The sequence below is a fragment of the Leptodactylus fuscus genome, chromosome 2 (genome assembly GCF_031893055.1).
Source record: "Leptodactylus fuscus isolate aLepFus1 chromosome 2, aLepFus1.hap2, whole genome shotgun sequence".
NCBI lineage: Eukaryota > Metazoa > Chordata > Amphibia > Anura > Leptodactylidae > Leptodactylus > Leptodactylus fuscus.
Window position 1 is genome coordinate 174,017,941 of NC_134266.1, and position 19,022 is coordinate 174,036,962.

A 19,022-nucleotide genomic window follows, 5' to 3' on the forward strand; every position below is an offset into this window, starting at 1 on the left:
TGGTGAAGCGGGACCTCCTGCGACATTTTCTCACAGTCGCCAAAACGTTCACTCCCAGGCACAGGTGTAGCATTGCTGTGCCCACACCGGTTGAGATTTTATAGCAGCTTCTCCTTTCTCGGATAATGGAGGCCCTGGTGGTGGGGGACTCTACTGATCTTTCCAAGTCCCTTTAGCAGCCGTGGGTGGTGTTTCAGGAATCTCAAACCAAACTTTTCCTCATAAATATCAATAACCCATGAAAATATAATCAATAACTTACAAGTCCATGAAAAAGGACACATCTGCGAGCTCACAAATAATAAAAATATACAAATTTTTATTAGGGATTTCAATAACAACAATATATTAATATAGGAATACATGTATTCCCCTATTTATATATTGGAGTTTTAGGAATCTTCTGAGTTCTCCTCTTTCTTCTCCTGATCTATGGATGTCTTGTGCTTCTCTTCTGAGAGACTGGTCATTCTCTTCTGTTACCCCCGCTCCTCTCCCCCTCTCCAGTTGACTACTCACCCTCTGTGCATTCAGTGTGGTGTTTATGACTGTTACCACATTCCTGAAGCAAAACAGGTTTTGTTATGTCTGTTCTGTAATCAAAGCCCTTTGTTGTCCTGTCCCTAGTTCCATTAGCATACCTGTGCTAATCTCACTACCACAGCAAGAGACCCTCCCCAGGACTATGTGTATTGTATCCCTACTTAGCACACAGAAGCCAGACTCCATGTCTTTAAGCCAAACTTCAAAGGCAATATGGTTTTCTAACAATCTTTCTCTAGGAGGACATGTCACAGTTGCACCGTTAAATTCCTTGGTTGTGCAAAGCAGAACTGAACGCTCCAAGTCCAAACTTGGTAGTGTTGGGAACAGGGGAAAAGCCCACACACAGATCTCATTGCCCAAAGGGAATTGGGTGTCAATTCTTTGTGTCTACACAATGGGGATCTTGCCACAAACCCCATTATACCCCCCGCCTGAGTCTTCGGTCATCTGGCAGAGGAAATATGACAATTCCTGATTATTTGGTTTCAAGATGAAGGGTGGGACTTCCCATCCTTGTGACATCACTCAAGGAGGAGACTAGGAGAGTTATATGGTCTCACCTTTGAGAAGAAGGTCTCTTTGTTTCTGGCCATCATGTAAGACACCTGCCCTTTGAGCTTTTGGTATTGTTTCCTTTCTATCTTTTATTTTATATATTGTATTATGCTTTTATTTGTATTTGCTTGTCATCCACTGATATGTATTTCTGTATTCCTGTATGTTAGTGGCTTGTACTGTTCCACTCAGGTTAATAAATACATAAAATTTATAAAGCTTGTTTCATGTTATCCTATAACCCCAGGCACACTCAAAGGGGGTGAGTGGAAAGTAGGAGAGAAGGGTGATTGTAGGTGCCAAGCGGCTTTGGTAAGGCAATATCCTTCACACGCAGCTTTCGCAACATGGTGCCCTGGTCATAGGCTGAAGATACACAAAGTGTTTTTGTTTTTTTTTAGGTACAGATTTTGCTATGGTTTTGGGTTGTTGGTTTTGTTTGTTTTTTTTGGGGGGGGGGTTTGAGTTAAAGCTGGGGGTATAATAAAGAAAGTGCTTATAATTCTTCTCCCCACTGAATTCTCTCCTGGCTTTGGTTTAAAAACACTGCAAAACCTGCAGTTCATCATGTAAGTTTTGTTAAAGCTACAGACACACAGTGTGCTTTTGTTGATTTTTGAGAACATTTTTGCTGTTTGGGACTGTACATCAAGCACAATTTTTTATTGTAAGTGAATTACGTTTCTTGATTCCTAGAGGACAGGGCTTTGAATGGGTGATGGGCTGTGTAAATTCGTGTGTGTGTGTGTGGGGGGGGGGGGGGTAATTTCGTGGGGGATTGTGACTGCATATGTTAATATGCCTTTTGTAATTTTATAATGCTATAGTAACCCCTGATATGCTGAAATAAAGTTCGATTTATGGAAAAAAAAAAAACAACCTGTGTTATTGACGAATAGCTTCGGATATACAGGACGTTTCACACAACATCACAATAGATACTGTGTAGTGAAAAGATTATATATTCATTATATCCATGGTAAAGAGAAAAAAAGAGTGAAAGCATAACAGAAATACCAACAATGCAATTTAGAATGAAAATTCACAGAAAAATTCCAGTTCTCGGAAAGTCATTATTTCTGTGTACTATACCTTTTAATGAGAGTCCCAAAGATTTATACTGAACAATTTTTATTTTTTTTAATGAAGTCTCCTTTAAATCCAAATATGTGTGTAATGTAAAGCATGGAACAATTTTTCTGCACTAGAAGTTTTCTTTGTTGAAAATAAAGTGCACCCCTCTAGGATCCACACTGGAGTTGTTGATGGACAGCTTGCTGAGGGTTTCCGCAAGGCTTTCTGGTCCACACAGGAAAACGCCAACTCTTGAGCTTAACAGAACAATGCAAAATAATTCAAAATGTGTTTTACAAAGTAATGTCTTACCCTATGAACACGCGATACACAACAGCAACCATAGCGCTTTGCATGACATGTTATGCTACATATAGTTACATAGTAGATTAGGTTAGATGAAGACAAGTCCAACCTAGAACCCTACAGTCCCCTACAGTGTTGTTACAGACAACAGAATGTGACATTCTTCTTTTTGAACTCTGTATTATATTTAGCTTAAAGGGAACCTTCCAGGTGTTTTTTCCACTTTAGACAAAGGCCCCACGTTGCGAGCCACAGCAAGAAAGCACTGTGGGAAAACCGTGGCAGAAACACATTGCTTTTTTTTTCTGCAACGCTTTTTACATGCAATTTTCCTTATGGACTTTCTGCTCAATTATACCTATAGGGAAACCACCAACACTTCCGTAGGTATAATTGACATGTTGCAATCTCCAAAAACATGGCAGTTTTGAAAAAACGGCATTCCCCGTGCGCATATTTTTCTGTAATGTGTGGAAAGGATTCACTTAAGTCATATCTACTTTGCAATGACTGTAAAACATTTTAGTCTTTGCCGTGGCATTTATGCTGCGTGGGGAACTGACCTTAAACTGGTCCTAGTGTGTAACATCATGTAATGACTTTTCCTTTGGTGTCCCTCCCTAAGCTTTCTGTTGCTAAAAAGTCAAGTTATAAGATTTTAAAGCTTTAGATATGGCATATGTAAATTTACCTTAACCAGTCATTGAGGGGCAGCTTTATCTAGTCATACACTAAATCACGCCCTGTGGAGCTGGCAGCTAGGTAGGATATTGAGCTGATGTCCATTGGTGAGGGACTTGTCAGTGATGCTGCACAGGTTGTGATTTAGTGCAATGACTGTATGACTAGATGAAGCTGCTCCCTACCCCCTGTGACTAGTTACTATAAATTCACATATCCCCTACTAAGGTTTTAAAGGCTTGTAACTTTTCCACAACAGAAAAGCTTATGAGGGACACCAAAGAAAAGGCTGTTATCAGGTGGTGTCCTTGTTGTTGGCCAAACCTAGAATAAGTCCATGACATACCTTGCATGGGCACTGGCAATGGTTTTAAATTCATTTTCCCAGTTTGGTCTTCCATACAAGGTCTTCTGCTTCAGGCCAGTGATCACATCCTTTTCTTGGTCATGGTGTAAAGAGAAAGCAGTGGCCTAGTAAAACACATTACAAGTAAGTGACAGCGATTTATACAGGGCAGAGATTTGCATACATATCATAAATAACAAATTCTATGAAATTGCCTGAAAATTGGTGATTTTAGTTTCCAAAAAAGCTACAAAGAGGCTTGAAAATGACTCCAATGAGGATCTAAAAAGTCACATGTACGTTGGACAATTTTTTTTACATTAATTGTAAATCCTTGAGGACTTTGTACTCCTGGTAAAATACTGGAGCCCTGCCTTTTGTTGTTTTGCACCCACATTTACTGGCCGCCTCTGCTGCTCCATATTCTCCTGCTCTCTTTTCTATTGCAATGCTCATTGCAGGATCATACGGGAAATGATTGATCCTAACCAGTACTGTTAGCAGGTGTGAATCTAACATACTCCCTGACATATGGGGCAGAGTGAAGGGGCAGCACAGCCTTGTATTAAGAGGGTATAGCTGTGGAGCACATGCCATAAATAACTAACAATGGAGAGTGTGTAAAGACACTGAAATCAGGTTTACCACATTCCGTATGTGGCTGTCCCTTGTCTCCTAGTAGATTATCCAAACTAAGGCTCTAGAAAAAGTATATCAACTCCTGAATATGTTTGGCTGCCACATGTCCCAGGAGGTGTTGACAAATAGGCAATAGATGACAACAGAGTAATAAGCTCCTTGCCTGAGTTTCATCCCAACCAGTGAGATAGATGTTGTAGCTGAGGAAATCTGCATTATTCCGATCATGCATCTGATTCTCTACTGACTGGAGCAAATCTGCAAACCACTCGAATGCTTGTGTGTCACGACACAGCCAGTAGAAATAAATCTGTAAAATAGAGGGAAAGCAAAAAGGTAGAAATATTTCTCAATATTAACATACAAATGTGTTCAAATGAGAAAAAGAAAAACTACAAGATAAAAAGTATATGAAAGGACATAACCCTACATTGTGGCACATAAAAATCACTGTTTTGTACTATTGGGATTTTTATTCTATATCTTCTGTATTGTTATATTCTACTTACATTCACATAGGCATACATTATTGAACAACACAATAATAACTGCAACCTCAGCGCTGCGGCACATCCTATTGTATTAATATTTAGTGGCATAACAGAATACAAGTCCACTAATGGACAGGAAAGTGTAGAGAATTGTCTTCATACAATATACTCCTCCGAGTCATACTGCTGCCAATTATAACCAGCTATAATACAGAAGGGAACGGTTTCAGCTGCTCTAAACAGATGTCCCCGACATTCCTAATAGTGTCATTCATGGTACAGACAGAGATAAATAGAGATAAAACACTAGCACTAGACAGAGTGCTTTTAGCAGAAGCATTTAGGATGGAGAGTGATGGATAATAGGATAGGTTGAGAAGTAAAATTTGGATGATCTGTTGATCAATAATTATGTCCATTACTGGATACACATTTAGTATATAATCAACAGAGACCATAAGGTGTAATACTTGGTAGTATAAAAGTAACACTTGGCAGCATAAAGCGCAATACTTGATTCAATAAACTATAGCACTTGAAGAAGAGTAACACTTGGCAGCATAAAGTATGGTGCTTGGTAGCATAAAAAGTAATACTTGGTAACATAAAGTGTAACACTTAGGGAACACTTTTAAACAATAAGCAATGGCCCACATTTACTAACTGTGTAAATTTAGACAGGCCGCCTGACAATGTGGATGCCAGATTATCATAGTGACTGATGCTGGCTGATAAATCTGGTACACCTATTAGATGGCTGATTTATTGCCCCTGACTGTTCCACATTGCTCTCAGTTTCCGTACACACACACACACACACACACACACACACACACACACACACACACACACACACACACACACACACACACACACACACACACACACACACACACACACACACACACACACACACACACACACACACACACACACACACACACACACACACACACACTGCATCATCAGTCAATCATTGTAATGGTCTAAAAGGCTTGGGATGGAGCAGTGGAGGAGAGTAGCCATGTTAGTTATATTTAGAGATGAGCGAGTAGAATTCGATCGAGTAGGTATTCAATCGAATACTACGGTATTTGAAATATTCGTACTCGATCGAATACTACTAGCTATTCGCAGTAAATGTTCAATTCAGAGCCAGCGTTGATTGGCCGAATGCTATACAGTGTATCAATGCTGGTTCTGCTGCAGGCTCGTCCTTGCTAGTCAGGAGAGCTGACAGCTTGCTGTTACGAGGGAGCTTAGTTTTTCTCATAGGAATTAATTGACCAGCGTTTATTAGCCAGTATACAGCATTCGGCCAATCAACGCTGGTTCATTTTTACCTGCACCAGAAAAAATGCCACATTTTACAGTACTGGAAAAGTGAATGAGATATAGTCTATGGCCTCAGGTTGCAGAAAGTGAACTTTTTCGTTGCAGATTTTGTTGTGTTTTTTTGAGCCAAAGCCAAGAATGGCTACAAAAGGAATGGTAATATATAGGAAGCTCTTATACTTTTACCTTTTGCTCAATCCACTCTTGACTTTGGTTCAAAAAAATGCAACAAAATATGCAACAAAAAACCCAAACATATCTGTAACGTGGGGCCTCAGTCTTAATCTCATCAATGCAGAAAAAAATTCTGCGTTTTTAAAAAATGCATGCAATTTTGAAAATTGCATCATCTCAATTTTTCCTGTGTAAATGCAATACGTTTTTGGGTTTTTTTGTGGTTTTTTACCACATAATTTTTTAGCTGTGGTCTGTAACCTGTGGCCTTAGCTTTACAGCTTTCAATTATACTTTGTGTTTCAATTCTTCACTATTTTCAAGGTAGTTGTCTTCTGTGAGTGACTGAGCACACTGTTGTTTACATGAAAAGGTTAAAAGCTATATTTAGAGCTAGTCCTGTTCTCTACTGATAAGTGGATATACTTGCGTCCAGTCTAGCCAATGTTCTCCCAGCTAAACAGGCTGGACTGCAGACTGAGACATACTAGTAATTTACCTGCGAGTACCTGATGTACTACATTGCGCTTATTGTCTAGACTGGGGACATTTGTCTCTACTTCTCAGCTGAGAGCAGGACTAGCTAAAAATACGGCTTTTCTTCGTCTACATGTAAACAAGTGTTCTCATTCACTCATACTAATTAAACATATTGTACTTTTAAAATTTATTTTTTTTGGGGGGGAGGTTGTACAATATCCGATCCGCCCCTAGAGCAGTTACTATTTTACATAATATGGGATTCTTCTTTTCCTTGAATAAACGATAATTTAAACCCGGGTCAACGTGATTTCTCAGCATGTTCCATTCACTTCCATAGGAATTCCAAAAACAGGCAGTGAGTGTTCACACTGAGAGTTGTAGTGTAGTACAGCAGGAGTACTAAAGGTTATTGCCCCTGATTTAACAGTACAATATATATATATATATTTCCTCAGGCCATCATATATTAAATGTTACAATGATATTCATAGAAATTCTGAAACACAAAAGTGGGACAAATATGCAGAAAAATAAAAAAAACATTTTTCAGAGGGATTCGGGATACATACCTTTTTCAGCCTCAATGTTGATGCATTATTGCAATACTTGTACCAGACAGATTTCAAGATAGACGCAAATGGAGTAACACCAATGCCTGCCCCAACCAGCATGGCAACTTCATAGCTAAAAACGTCCTCACTTGCTGTTCCAAAAGGTCCATCTATTGAAATTCTTATGGAAATGTAACATAATAGAATTCATTAATACTTCAGTAGATATCTAGGCATGATAAGATGAAAACTAGTTGAAATATAAGCCATAGCCCACATATATGTTTAGCATACATTGAGGGAGATTTACTAATCACTACTTACTAAGACAGCGCAGATTTAGGGATTAATATATCAAGATATATATTGTTTTGTCCGCCATTCATCCACTGGCGCGAGATGCACCTAAACTATTAGAATTACATCATTATTAATTAACTTAGTGACTCGGTCACAATGTTCCCTTCCTCTTTGCTATCATGGGTGAAATAAGTTGTATAGAACAAACCCAGTAGGAAACAATGCGACAAGCTCCCTGTGTCATATATCCTGTGGCAAATATATGTTCACTGTTGATTGTACCAGTATACAGTATAACAAGCTATAGCGTACACATGGATTGTAAGTGTTTGTACGTTCCCCAGTCTCCAGTCTACTCCTGGAGCAAATGAAGACTCAATGGAGTTTCATGAAGACAGCTCCTGATGTTGCAAAGGAAATTTATGGGCTACCCAAGCCTCAGTCAGTATTCAGCTCTTGTTAGTGTGGTTTATGAAGCTGATCGCGGGTGTAATAAGAGTATCAGACCATCAACCATATAAAACACAAGGTCACAGGTCATGATACTCTGCTGCGTTTTATAAGAGAACCTAACAATTAATATACATCATGTTGTGTAACAGCAACAAGCAAAATACACTGAAATACAAAAGTATTGTAGTGTATCATCTAGACAAATAGTGGATCGTATGTGGATGTTCCCTTCATAATGACCCCTACTATGAAACGTATTTATCCCACAAGCTAAGACTCTATTTACATGACGGAGTTAATTCTAGGCCATGTATATAATGGAGACACGTGGGATCTATTGCTTTAACAGACTCTTTGATCTCTATGGGTGAATCTGGTCTGTGAAGAGAAACCTGAGAGGTATGATATGTAAAAAAATAGAGTATGTTTCATGGATCACCACATAGGTACCACATGGTCGAGTTGTATAAATAAACTCTAATTATTAAAAAATAAATCCTGAATAGTCTTCTGTTTACCCCACTTCCCCAAAAAAGAAATAAAACATAATCAACTAAATGTCTATGGTGATCAGAGGAAAACATTCTTATTTGTATGCTATACAGTGTACAGAGGCAGATAGCTTCCTATATTGTATAGTGGCTGGGGGGCATTACTGCAGTTCAGCTCCCATTTACATCACTGGAGCCATCTCCTTCCAGCACTGCATATTATGGGGATCAAAGGCATCCCCAAACAGCTGAACTGTACAGGGGTCGGCTATCGATCCCCACCAAACAGATATTTATGGCCTCTTCTAAGGTACGCCTTAAAACAAAACACCAAAAAACCCCTTTCAGGGCCCTTAATGTACTATGCAATGTTGTCATGATATATCTGGTATATATACCGGGGTATATTGCAACATAAATAAATGCATATTAAAAGGTATCAATCTATATGCACTGTGTAATAATTACTTAGGTAGTTTCCAGGCGTCTTGAAATTCAGTCTTGTCACAGCCACAAGCTTTAGCCAAACCCTCCGTCCAGTCCCCAACAATACGAATGTGAATGCTGAAAAAGTCTTCCTCTGGGGCAGAAGTCAAAGTGAATGGATGCCACTCTAGGTTAGATACTGCAGGACACTGGACAAAGACATATTGTCCAACCTCCATCTTGAAACCTTTCATCTTCATTTGCAGCTCAAAGGTTTTGAAAGGATGTGTAACAACCTGATGGTGGAACGGATAAGATGATCAGGATTTTCATTATTAAAACCCTAGAATGTAGCGATAGATGATAGATAGATAGATAGATAGATAGATAGATAGATAGATAGATAGATATGAGTAGAGGAACTGCATAGGCTGGCTCGCAAAAGTAAACTTTTTAAATGGGACCCACAGAGCTTTGGGGTACTAAACATGTGGCCCTACATCCTCAGAAGAGTTCTACTTCTGCACCTGTATTTGCAGGATGTATATACAATTGGCATAGGTTTCCTGTCATTTTCTCATTTGTAGAATAAAAAACTCCTTTAGGCTGAGGCCCTACGTTGCAGAAATGCAGATTTTTTTGTTGCAGATTTTGTTGCGTTTTTTTGAGCCAAAGCCAAGAATGGCTACAAATGGAATCAGAAATATATAGAAAGCTCTTAGGGTGCATTCACACTACGTAAACGGCAGCTTATTCTGAACGTAAAACACGTTCAGAATCAGCAGCGTATAAAGCAGCTCCATTAATTTCTATGGGAGCCGGCATACGAGCGCTCCCCATAGAAATGAATGGGCTGCTTTTTTCACTACGAGCACTCCCATTGACGTGAAAGGGAAGTGCTGGGGTGTACGACTCGGCATGAGCAGAGCTAGCCGTATACGCGGGCACTTCCCATTCACGTCAATGGGAGTACTCGTAGTGAAAAAAACAGCCCATTCATTTCTATGGGGAGCGCTCGTATGCCGGCTCCCATAGAAATGAATGGAACTGCTTTATACGCCACTGATTCTGAACGTGTTTTACGTTCAGAATAAGCTGCCATTTACGTAGTGTGAATGCACCCTTAGGCTCCATTCACACAGAGTAACGCCAGGCGTCATTTGTGTGTAATTTGTGTGTCTTTTACGGCCATCATAAAACGTTTACATAGAGTTCTATAGGAAAAGACTGCCGTCATTTACGGCCGTCATTTACGGCCGTCATTGTAATGACGGCCGTAAATGACGGCCGTCTTTTCCTATAGAACTCTATGTAAACGTTTTATGACGGCCGTAAAAGACACACAAATTACACACAAATGACGCCTGGCGTTACTCTGTGTGAATAGAGCCTAAGGGTGCGTTCACATGATGTAACGTGCCGTGTGATCTGGCACGTATACGGCGTGTGAGAGTTTGCACGCCGTGAATGCTCCCATTGATTTCAATGGGAGTTAGGATCGTGTACGCCGCGTTATTTTGCGGCCATGATTTTGCGGCCGCAAAATCACGGCCGCAAAATAACGCCGTGTCTACGATCCTCACTCCCATTGAAATGAATGGGAGCTTTTGCGGAGCGCAATCTGCCGACACGTGTATACGTGCCAGATTGCGCTCCACTTTCCTCCGTGTGAACTCACCCTTAGATACCCAAAAAAGTAGGCAAATGCCCCGGGCCAGGTGGATCGCTCCTGCATTTCCCAGTCTATTTCTCTTTTTATAGGAGACATTGGCACATTATGTGCTGTTTATGGTTCTTACAAGTGGCGTCAACCTATGTTCTCAAGTATTATACTTGCTATAAGCCCCACTATGGAGGTATATTTGTAGGTACAGCAGTAGAGGAGGAATGAGAGTTGTATGCAGTGCACAGCAACGGCTGGACTATGCTCCGATTGATCAGAGTGGTTGGAAGCTCCTGGGTCCTATTGCAGCAGTGTGATTTTTCCCTATTCAAGGTAGGCCATTGGATATAGAATAGACAGAGAGAAAGAGAAATAGATCTACACAAATGTCAATAGCATTACCTTTGTAATAACAACTTTTTGCTGGGATCTCCAAAATCGGATAAGCCGTTCAATAACATATAGGGCCATAGGTGCTACAACCCACTTCCAGGTCTGATTGAGAAAACAAAATGTTTATGAGTATACAAATGGTAAATTGATTGAACAAATTATTACTATGAGATAACGATTGGTTTGACTCTCTGCACCCCTACCGATCAGCTGATGTCTGTACAGTGTATAGCACTGGAGGCTCATTACATTTTGTAGTGGCTGTGTGGCATTAGTGCAGTTCAATTCCCATTCAAATCCATTGGCGCTAAGCTGAAATAGTGTGACATGGCCACTGTACAGCATTGGACAGCCGGTTTAAAGGTAAAAATGAAACACTGCATATACTGTATATACCCCAAATAGGACAATCAATGTTAGTTACCAGTTATGCCATGGAAATATGTCCCAAATAATTATAAAAGATTTAACAAAAAACCTGGTGTACCCACCTTGCACTAAATTTGTTATGTGTAAGACTTTTTTGCATTACTAAACAGTTTTATGAAGAGTATAGAGAAGGAGGCAAAATATTGGGCTAAAGAAAGCCAACCAAGAGATGGCATAAAATAATTGTCAAACATGTAACAAGATCTGCCACATTAATCACACATCATGAGCCACTGTCAGAAATGTGGCATAGCACCTGCCAGTCTGGTCTAGTGTAATCCTGTATAAATATAGGACAGTATAAATAATACATCTGTCACCATCTCTGTAGTGTAGGTGCAGTTACTTCATTGTTCTGGATTAGTATAATGGGTAAATGTAGAAATGTCTAAAGAACATTATTTTACCATTGGAGGATTTCCTGCAAATTGTGGAATGGGACATGGTGCAGGACCCCATTTTGTAAAGTTATGTATACAGACTTCTGGCGAATGTTCATCTAGACTTTCCAAGGTCTGGCCTCGCACTATACGTCTAAAACACAAAAAATATATCAATCATTAAAAAGTTTAACTTTCTGTATTAAAATCAGTTTATATTATAGTTGTTCCAGACTTAAAGAGGACCTTTCATGGATTTGGGCACAGGCAGTTCTATATACTGCTGGAAGCCAACAGTGCGCTGAATTCCTTCTGCACAGCAGCTCCTATAGCACTGTACTGTGTGAGCGGGGAGGAACGCCCCCTCCCTCTGCTCACAGTGCTCGTCCATAGACGAGAATTATCAGGAGGGGAGGAGGCGTTCCTCCCGCTCACACTGTAAAGCGCGATAGGCGCTGCTGTAGAGAAGGACGTTCCTGACAGTCAGAAACGCCCTTCTGACTGTAAAAAGGTACGGTACCAGGACCTCTAGGTCTTTACCCGGGGCACAGATCGGGAAAGCCGATAGTGCGCTGAATTCAGCGCGCTGTCGGCTTTCCAGCAGTATATAGAACTGCCTGTGCCCAAATCTATGAAAGGTTCTCTTTAAGAGGATTTATCTTATCTGTATCTTTAATCACTTTGGATTATGTAGGGAGAACACTGCAAGTATAATGCTGGATTTCCATCAGCGACTGCTGAAAAGACAACCTTAAAGGAGCATTATCAGCAAAATTATGCTGTATGAGCCCCACATATGCCTGAATAGCCTTTAAAAAGGAAATTCAGGCACCGCTAATCTTATTTTAACCCCACCCCCCACCCCTGTTCTAAAATAATACCCTAAAAACGATTATTCAAATGATACTTACTGTGCACGGTGGGTGGTCATGCACTGTCGGATGTCATCTTGCTGTCATGCCTTCCTCTTCTTTCTTCTTGCAGCGACGCCCTCCTGTCCTTGCTCTTCCACGTCTTGATCTTCTTTTCGTCCGGAATGAAGACGTTCGCTAGCGTACTTACAACTACAACAAAAATTATGCCGGAGCATGCGCAGTAGTGCTCCGGAGGGAGTGATACCGTGCAAACGCGGGATTTGAACACAACCCACCGGAAGAACAGAAAATCAAGGCGTGGAAGAACAAGGACAGGAGAGCGTCGCTGGAAGAAGAAAGAAGAGGAAGGCGTGACAGCAAAATGACGTCCAACAGTGCATGCCCACCCATCGTACACGGTAAGTATCATTTGAATAATCGTTTTTTTGGGGTATTATTTTAGAACAGGGGTGTGGGGCTCATACAACATAATTTTTCTGATAGAGCTCCTTTAAATGGTGTGGTTTTAGGAGGTGGCATGTCTGCAAGAATTGCTGTATATGTTGCACTGCTTTCAACCTTTACATTAACCAGGTTGAACCTGCTGGTGAAGCTCACAGCAACATTACCTCACAGTAACAAACATGCCACAGGTATAAAACCCATCGTATCTGTCTATATAACTCTATCTATCTATCTATCTATCTATCTATCTATCTATCTATCTATCTATCTATCTATCTATCTATCTATCCATCTCTACTTTATTGCTTCAAAGTACAAATATCGCATATACAACATTCATTAATGCTCTCAAAGGTACAGCCAAATGTCTGGTTTTACAACAAAAGTCCCAAGAAAAGTTTATTTTACCATCAGAATTTCAGGTAAAGCTACAGAATAGAGATGAGCGAGTACTGTTTGGATCAGCCGATCCGAACAGCACGCTTGCATAGAAATGAATGGACGTAGCCGGCACGCGGGGGGTTAAGCGGCCGGCCGCCGTCAAAGCGGAAGTACCAGGTGCATCCATTCATTTCTATGGAGCGTGCTGTTCGGATCGGCTGATCCGAACAGTACTCGCTCATCTCTACTACAAAACATTAGTAGAAATTTATCATGCTCAAATGCCAGTTTTCTGGTATACCGGAAAGAAAGGAGTAGGTGGACTAGGCCAAAGATAAAGTTGAGCCTGGGCAGGGACACCTTGGTCTGACAGACTAAGGGTCCACTCACACAAACGAAAATGGTGAGAAATTTGGTGTGGAATTTCAGTGCTGAAAAAAAAGCCTCCCATTGATTTCAATGGGTTCCTTTTTCTGCTAGCAGAAAAAGGAACCCATTGAAGTCAATGGGAATTTTTTTTTTCAGTGCTGAAATTCCACACCAAATTTCTCATCATTTTCCTCCGTGTGAGTGGACCCTTACTATGACTTTCGCGAGAAAATGGCACAAGTTGTAGGCAAAAGTAGATTTTATGTCTGGCACACAGGACCTCCCGCAATGTACCAGAATTATTAAGAGGCTGGAGCTTCATAATAATTCTGGTGCATCTGCTGACATTGCTCAGAATCTGCCCCTTTAAGTAAATATTATTGTATAATATGGGTTTTCCATCATGTAAAATAATCTGTTATAAACAATAGTAGATGGTAAAATACAGACCCTGCTCCATGGATGACAAGACCAATGAAGAAGATGACAAAGAGATGATGAGTGTACCAAAAAACTTCAAAGTATGATCTGCGAATAATTTTTGTGGATGAGGTTATTATTAGGATCAGCGCTAGAGTAATCACTACTCCAGTAAGTCCAGCCAGAAAGGTGAACGCCACATTAATACCACCTATTGGATTCTGTTAGAAAACAACATTAAACAGAGAATTATACACAACATCAAAACTAATAAGTTATCAAACAGGGTAACTACTAGGAAAACACCAAACTGTTACATCTGTCACATCCACTACTTTTATCAAGATAATCTAACTAGTTTGCATGTATCCAAGAACTAAATGTTCGTAAATTGTACAAAGTTTTCTCTATAAACACAATATTAGACTATGGCCCCACGTGACTTCCCGCAGCAAAAAAGTGCTGCAGGAAAAAACAAGGAGGCAACATATCGCGGTTCTTACTGCAATGCTTTAGACAGAAAGTTCTCAGAGGTTTACCCTGCAAATTTTCTGCTTCAGTTATACCTATGGGGAAACCATCAGCGTTTCCGCAGGTATAATTGATATACTGTGATTTCCAAAACTGAGCTGGCTTTGAAAATCGCCACGTGTCCTCACCTCAATTTTTACTACAAAGTGGGCATGGGATTCGCTAGAATCCCATCCACTTTGCACTGACTGTAAAACACTGCAATTTTTTCTGCGGATGTTTCTGCTGCGAGCAAATCGAGGTAGTTACGCCACATGGGGCCCCAGCCTTATACAGCATTTGCAATTTAAGAATTGAGGGGTGATACTGGTGGTGTAACTTAAAGGGTTTGTCCAAGGAAAAAAGTCTTTTCTCTGGAGGCTGGGAAAAGGGAAAAAAACAAACGAAAAGCTATGTAGCAATGTACCATTGCTCGGTTCAAATGTATAGGTGCACAGAAAAGGCCTCTCACAGCCGTGTCACAAAAGCAAGAAATTTCTGGCATTCAAAGGTTGAATTCCAAAAATGATGATGAGTTTATTTTGTCCACAATTATAAGTTTTCACCAAAACGTTTTGGTCCCATAGACCTTCATCAGTACATCAGATGTAAGGAGGTATAAAGCAGTAGAATGGAAGCCATATGCAATGCTATGGAAATGGAGGCTCCAAGCACTGCGGTCCCTTCAAGGAGCCGATCAGCAGTGGTTCTAGGTGTTAGGCGCCCGTTGATCTGATCTTGATGGTAGGTCAACTACAGCAGGTAACTGGAACAACCCTTTAGAGGGGTTATCTACTGAGGTGTGCCCACTTCATCCTCATGAAAGCGCTACAAAAAGTCTAATAACTCAACTGTTGTCTCCCTTGTAAAGATAATACATCAGTGGTAACAGAGATCTGCACGCATCTATGCTGCCTGGAGAGTTCAGTACAAAGACCTCGAGAGTCAGCAGAGATAAGTGCCAATCTCTGCTGCCAGAGGTGTATTATCTATACAAGGGAGACAGTGAAGGGATATCATGCTTTCCCCATGGGTGCCCATCAAAAAAATTCTCCATTTGCCTCTGTTTTTGACAAATTTCATTTTTATGTTTTTTTTCCTTCTTCATTCTGAGCATGCCCAGAAAAAAATGAGGATGGAAATACAGAATGCAAAACAGATGGTAATTTGTTTGTGTCCGCCTTCATAGACCTCAATTTAAAAAAACAAAATGGATTTGTTGCCGTCCGACATGTATCCTTATTTTTTTGATGCAGCAAAAGTGTTGCAAGTCCAACTTTTGTCTCTGTCCAAAAGAGCGGATACATGGCGGAAATGCGCAAATCACTGAGTTTATTACCAACCTGTTCCAAATCAGTTTTTATGATCTTTAGACCAATCAATGCAAGTGTGAACCCAGCCTAAAAATTCACATCCATGTCTTCTGGAGACTAGCAATGTCTGGAAATATGAAATAATACTGGTATTTCCCTAGTTTCAGTTCACTAATATTTTTTTACTTTTGAGTTATTTAGTCATGTTGGTATTTCTGTCTTTGAGCTTGCTTCTGCTTTGCAACAAAACAGTACATTAACTTTTGAACTATGGATGGTATAAAGGACAAATGCCTTAAAAGTCACTTACTAGAAGTACTGAGGGAACATATCCTCCTTCTATTGTTAAATGTTGATACAATCTATGGTCTATGAATCACTTTACCAGGTGAAACACTATTGTGGCGCAAAGGTTTACGGTACAGGTTCTGGTTAGTATTATACCCGGAATAAATAAGATAGAAATCTGTCATGTTTTGATGCTAGGCTATCTTAGGGAAGAGAAGGCGGAAAAGTGGATATAAAGTTTTTAGACTGGTTATTTGTTAAACTGGGACCTTTGTGAACATTTACACAAGAACTATAGAAAAACAGAAGAAGGAGGGTATTTACTGCCCTAGAAATACATAAATAAAATGACAACTGGGTGTATGAATAAATTGACAACTATTGACACAAGCTCCCCAGGAGTGGATGGAGTACTGGTCACACAATAATACTACCACTCAATTCCTGTGGCAGGAGGTGGCTGTAAATTTGTGGAAAACCCCTTTATGCTAGGTACACATGGGAAGGGTCTACTGTGGGATGTCCATAGCAAGACCCAGCTGCAGCAAAAACCATTACAAATCATCTAATATTCACCACAGCTAGTAGCATGACCAGTGATACCAATTAGTAGTCTGAGTGGTTGTATATGTGAGTGATGTTATCTGTCCTTCTCCAAAGACCCCTGGTGCCACTGACTAGTCTCAGTGGTCATGTGAAGCTTAGGAGCGTTTCAGTGCCGCAGCAATGTCATGCAATGGAAAGGAGACCAACCTTTCCCAGAACGCTAGAAACGGGTATGTTTTTTTTCTTTTATTTCCCTCCAGCTGCCTCTGGTGTTGCCCCCATAAATGCATATACAAAATAATGAACTAGAAACAGGTTAAAAACAGTTTGTTTCAGTAATCTAGATTCTAGGTAAATAAAATGATACATTGCTGTTAAAGAATTGATACTTACTGGAACTCTTGAACGAACAAAGTTGAGATATGATTCACCCTTATTGTCTCCAAGGTCAGTTAAAATACCTTTTATTGTACCATTCTCCTCGACGCGAGCATCTACCAGCCTTTCCACATTAAACAAATGTGCAACAGTGTGAATAGCTGTAGAAAAACAATGATCAGAATAAACAATGGAGACTGCACTTCACTGGCACAATAGCTGTTTTGGGGTAGAACAACTGAGGGAGGCCATCGCCACATAGATATTATGGATTTCTGGATGAGCTTGCGGACAATTTAATCTGGCCCTATTCAAAGTTTTTACCTCTTCCTGTGCATAAATCCTTCTCTGCAGCATAATCTCACACATGTGACCCTGTACACTTACAGTATATTATTGCAGGTGTCACAGGGCGACACAGTTATCTTTGGTCACAAAACAGGCAAAATCGTTCTGTTGCCCCTGGCCTTAGCGGCATGTATGAATTCTCATGTATTTCTTGAAATATCATTATTTGTTATTTTTTTCTCATATATTCAGTAATATTATTCATTACAAACAGGAGATGTTATCCCATTTGGACACCAGAATGTTCATTGACATCCATCACCATTTGAGCTTTATCACTATTAGGATATCTAGGACACATCAATAGTGACGCTTGGCACTTGATTGGGATATTGATACACTTCATAGGGATCTGTAGAGGTTTCATCTTATTATCTAGCAATATTTTGCTTTATACTAACCAGTGTGCAGAGCAATCATCCAAGCAACCATTTTGTGAAATGTGAGGTTTCTATCGAGCTGTCTTCTTAGACTTCTGCCACAACACTGGAAAGAAAGAAACTCGATATTATGCCAAGCACAATCTTACAGTACCATCATATTTACTTTACATAGTCCAAAGGTAGCACCAGTCCCTTGAAAAAGTCTTAACCCTGAATATACAGCCCTTGTACTAGAGGCTGAGACACAACCATTGCACTTCAGCTTCATTTGCATATTTGTTAACCTCTTTAGGATCAGAACTATTTTCCTGGTTCAGGGCCAGACTCATTTACATTTTTTTGTGCATGACAGCTATGACATGTCTCCATTCAGGTTATTAAAGGGACTCTATCATTGTAAAAAGTGTTATTGAGCTAAACATGTCTGAATAGACTTTTAAAAGGCTATTTTACTACTACCTTTACTTTTTCTGTTGTCACCCACAGCAGCCCCCTGCAACCTCTATTATGCCCCACAGTGGCCCCCTGCAACCTCTATTATGCCCCACAGCGGCCCCTTGCAACCTCTATTACGCCCCACAGTCTATTGTGCCACCGTGGGGCATAATAGAGGCTTCAGGAGCCACTGTGGGACGCTATATATATCCTGTAAGTAACAAAATATTACTGCATTGTATTCACTGTAAAATTACCACCAGACCCCCCCCCCCTTTGCTGCCTGATGTGGATGATCAAAAGATACCCCCCCCCCCTCCCCTCCCCGGGGGAACGTCTTTTGATTATCAGCAGAGAGGCTAGGTTCACCACTGCCCATTCTTTTCAATGAATGAACCAGATCTGATAATTCATATTTTTTAGAATAAAGAAAAAGGGCGTTCCCTAGCTATTGGGAATGTAGAGGTTGCAGCCATACCTGGGCTTAGTATTAAAAGCTCCTCAGTCACATAAAAAACTTTAGTCCACAGCAAATCCTCATCAAAGTCTGCATATGAAACATTTTGCTGCAGATTTGTTAATTGCATAAAATTACGTCAAACATAAATTAACCCTA

At 40.3% G+C, this 19,022-nt stretch overlaps 1 protein-coding gene across 9 annotated transcripts in view; it reads right to left on the reverse strand.

Annotated features, from left to right (window-relative positions):
- Window positions 1-2,153: 2,153 nt before the first annotated feature.
- The window catches only part of CYBB (cytochrome b-245 beta chain), a 70,275-nt gene continuing 53,406 nt past the window's right edge, over window positions 2,154-19,022 (reverse strand). For 7 of the 9 annotated variants that reach the window (XM_075265111.1, XM_075265109.1, XM_075265113.1 and 4 more), the window contains 10 exons: window positions 17,990-18,074; window positions 17,256-17,401; window positions 14,236-14,426; window positions 11,744-11,870; window positions 10,917-11,009; window positions 8,894-9,147; window positions 7,200-7,362; window positions 4,311-4,457; window positions 3,509-3,633; window positions 2,162-2,432 (listed from right to left, as the gene is read on the reverse strand). In XM_075265111.1, coding sequence (XP_075121212.1) covers window positions 2,306-2,432; window positions 3,509-3,633; window positions 4,311-4,457; window positions 7,200-7,362; window positions 8,894-9,147; window positions 10,917-11,009; window positions 11,744-11,870; window positions 14,236-14,426; window positions 17,256-17,401; window positions 17,990-18,074 — 1,458 coding nt within the window. In that variant the 3' untranslated portion in view covers window positions 2,162-2,305. Of the gene's footprint in view, window positions 2,433-3,508; window positions 3,634-4,310; window positions 4,458-7,199; window positions 7,363-8,893; window positions 9,148-10,916; window positions 11,010-11,743; window positions 11,871-14,235; window positions 14,427-17,255; window positions 17,402-17,989; window positions 18,075-19,022 lie in introns of all 9 variants that reach the window. The other 2 variants (XM_075265106.1, XM_075265107.1) reach the window with 2 other exon arrangements.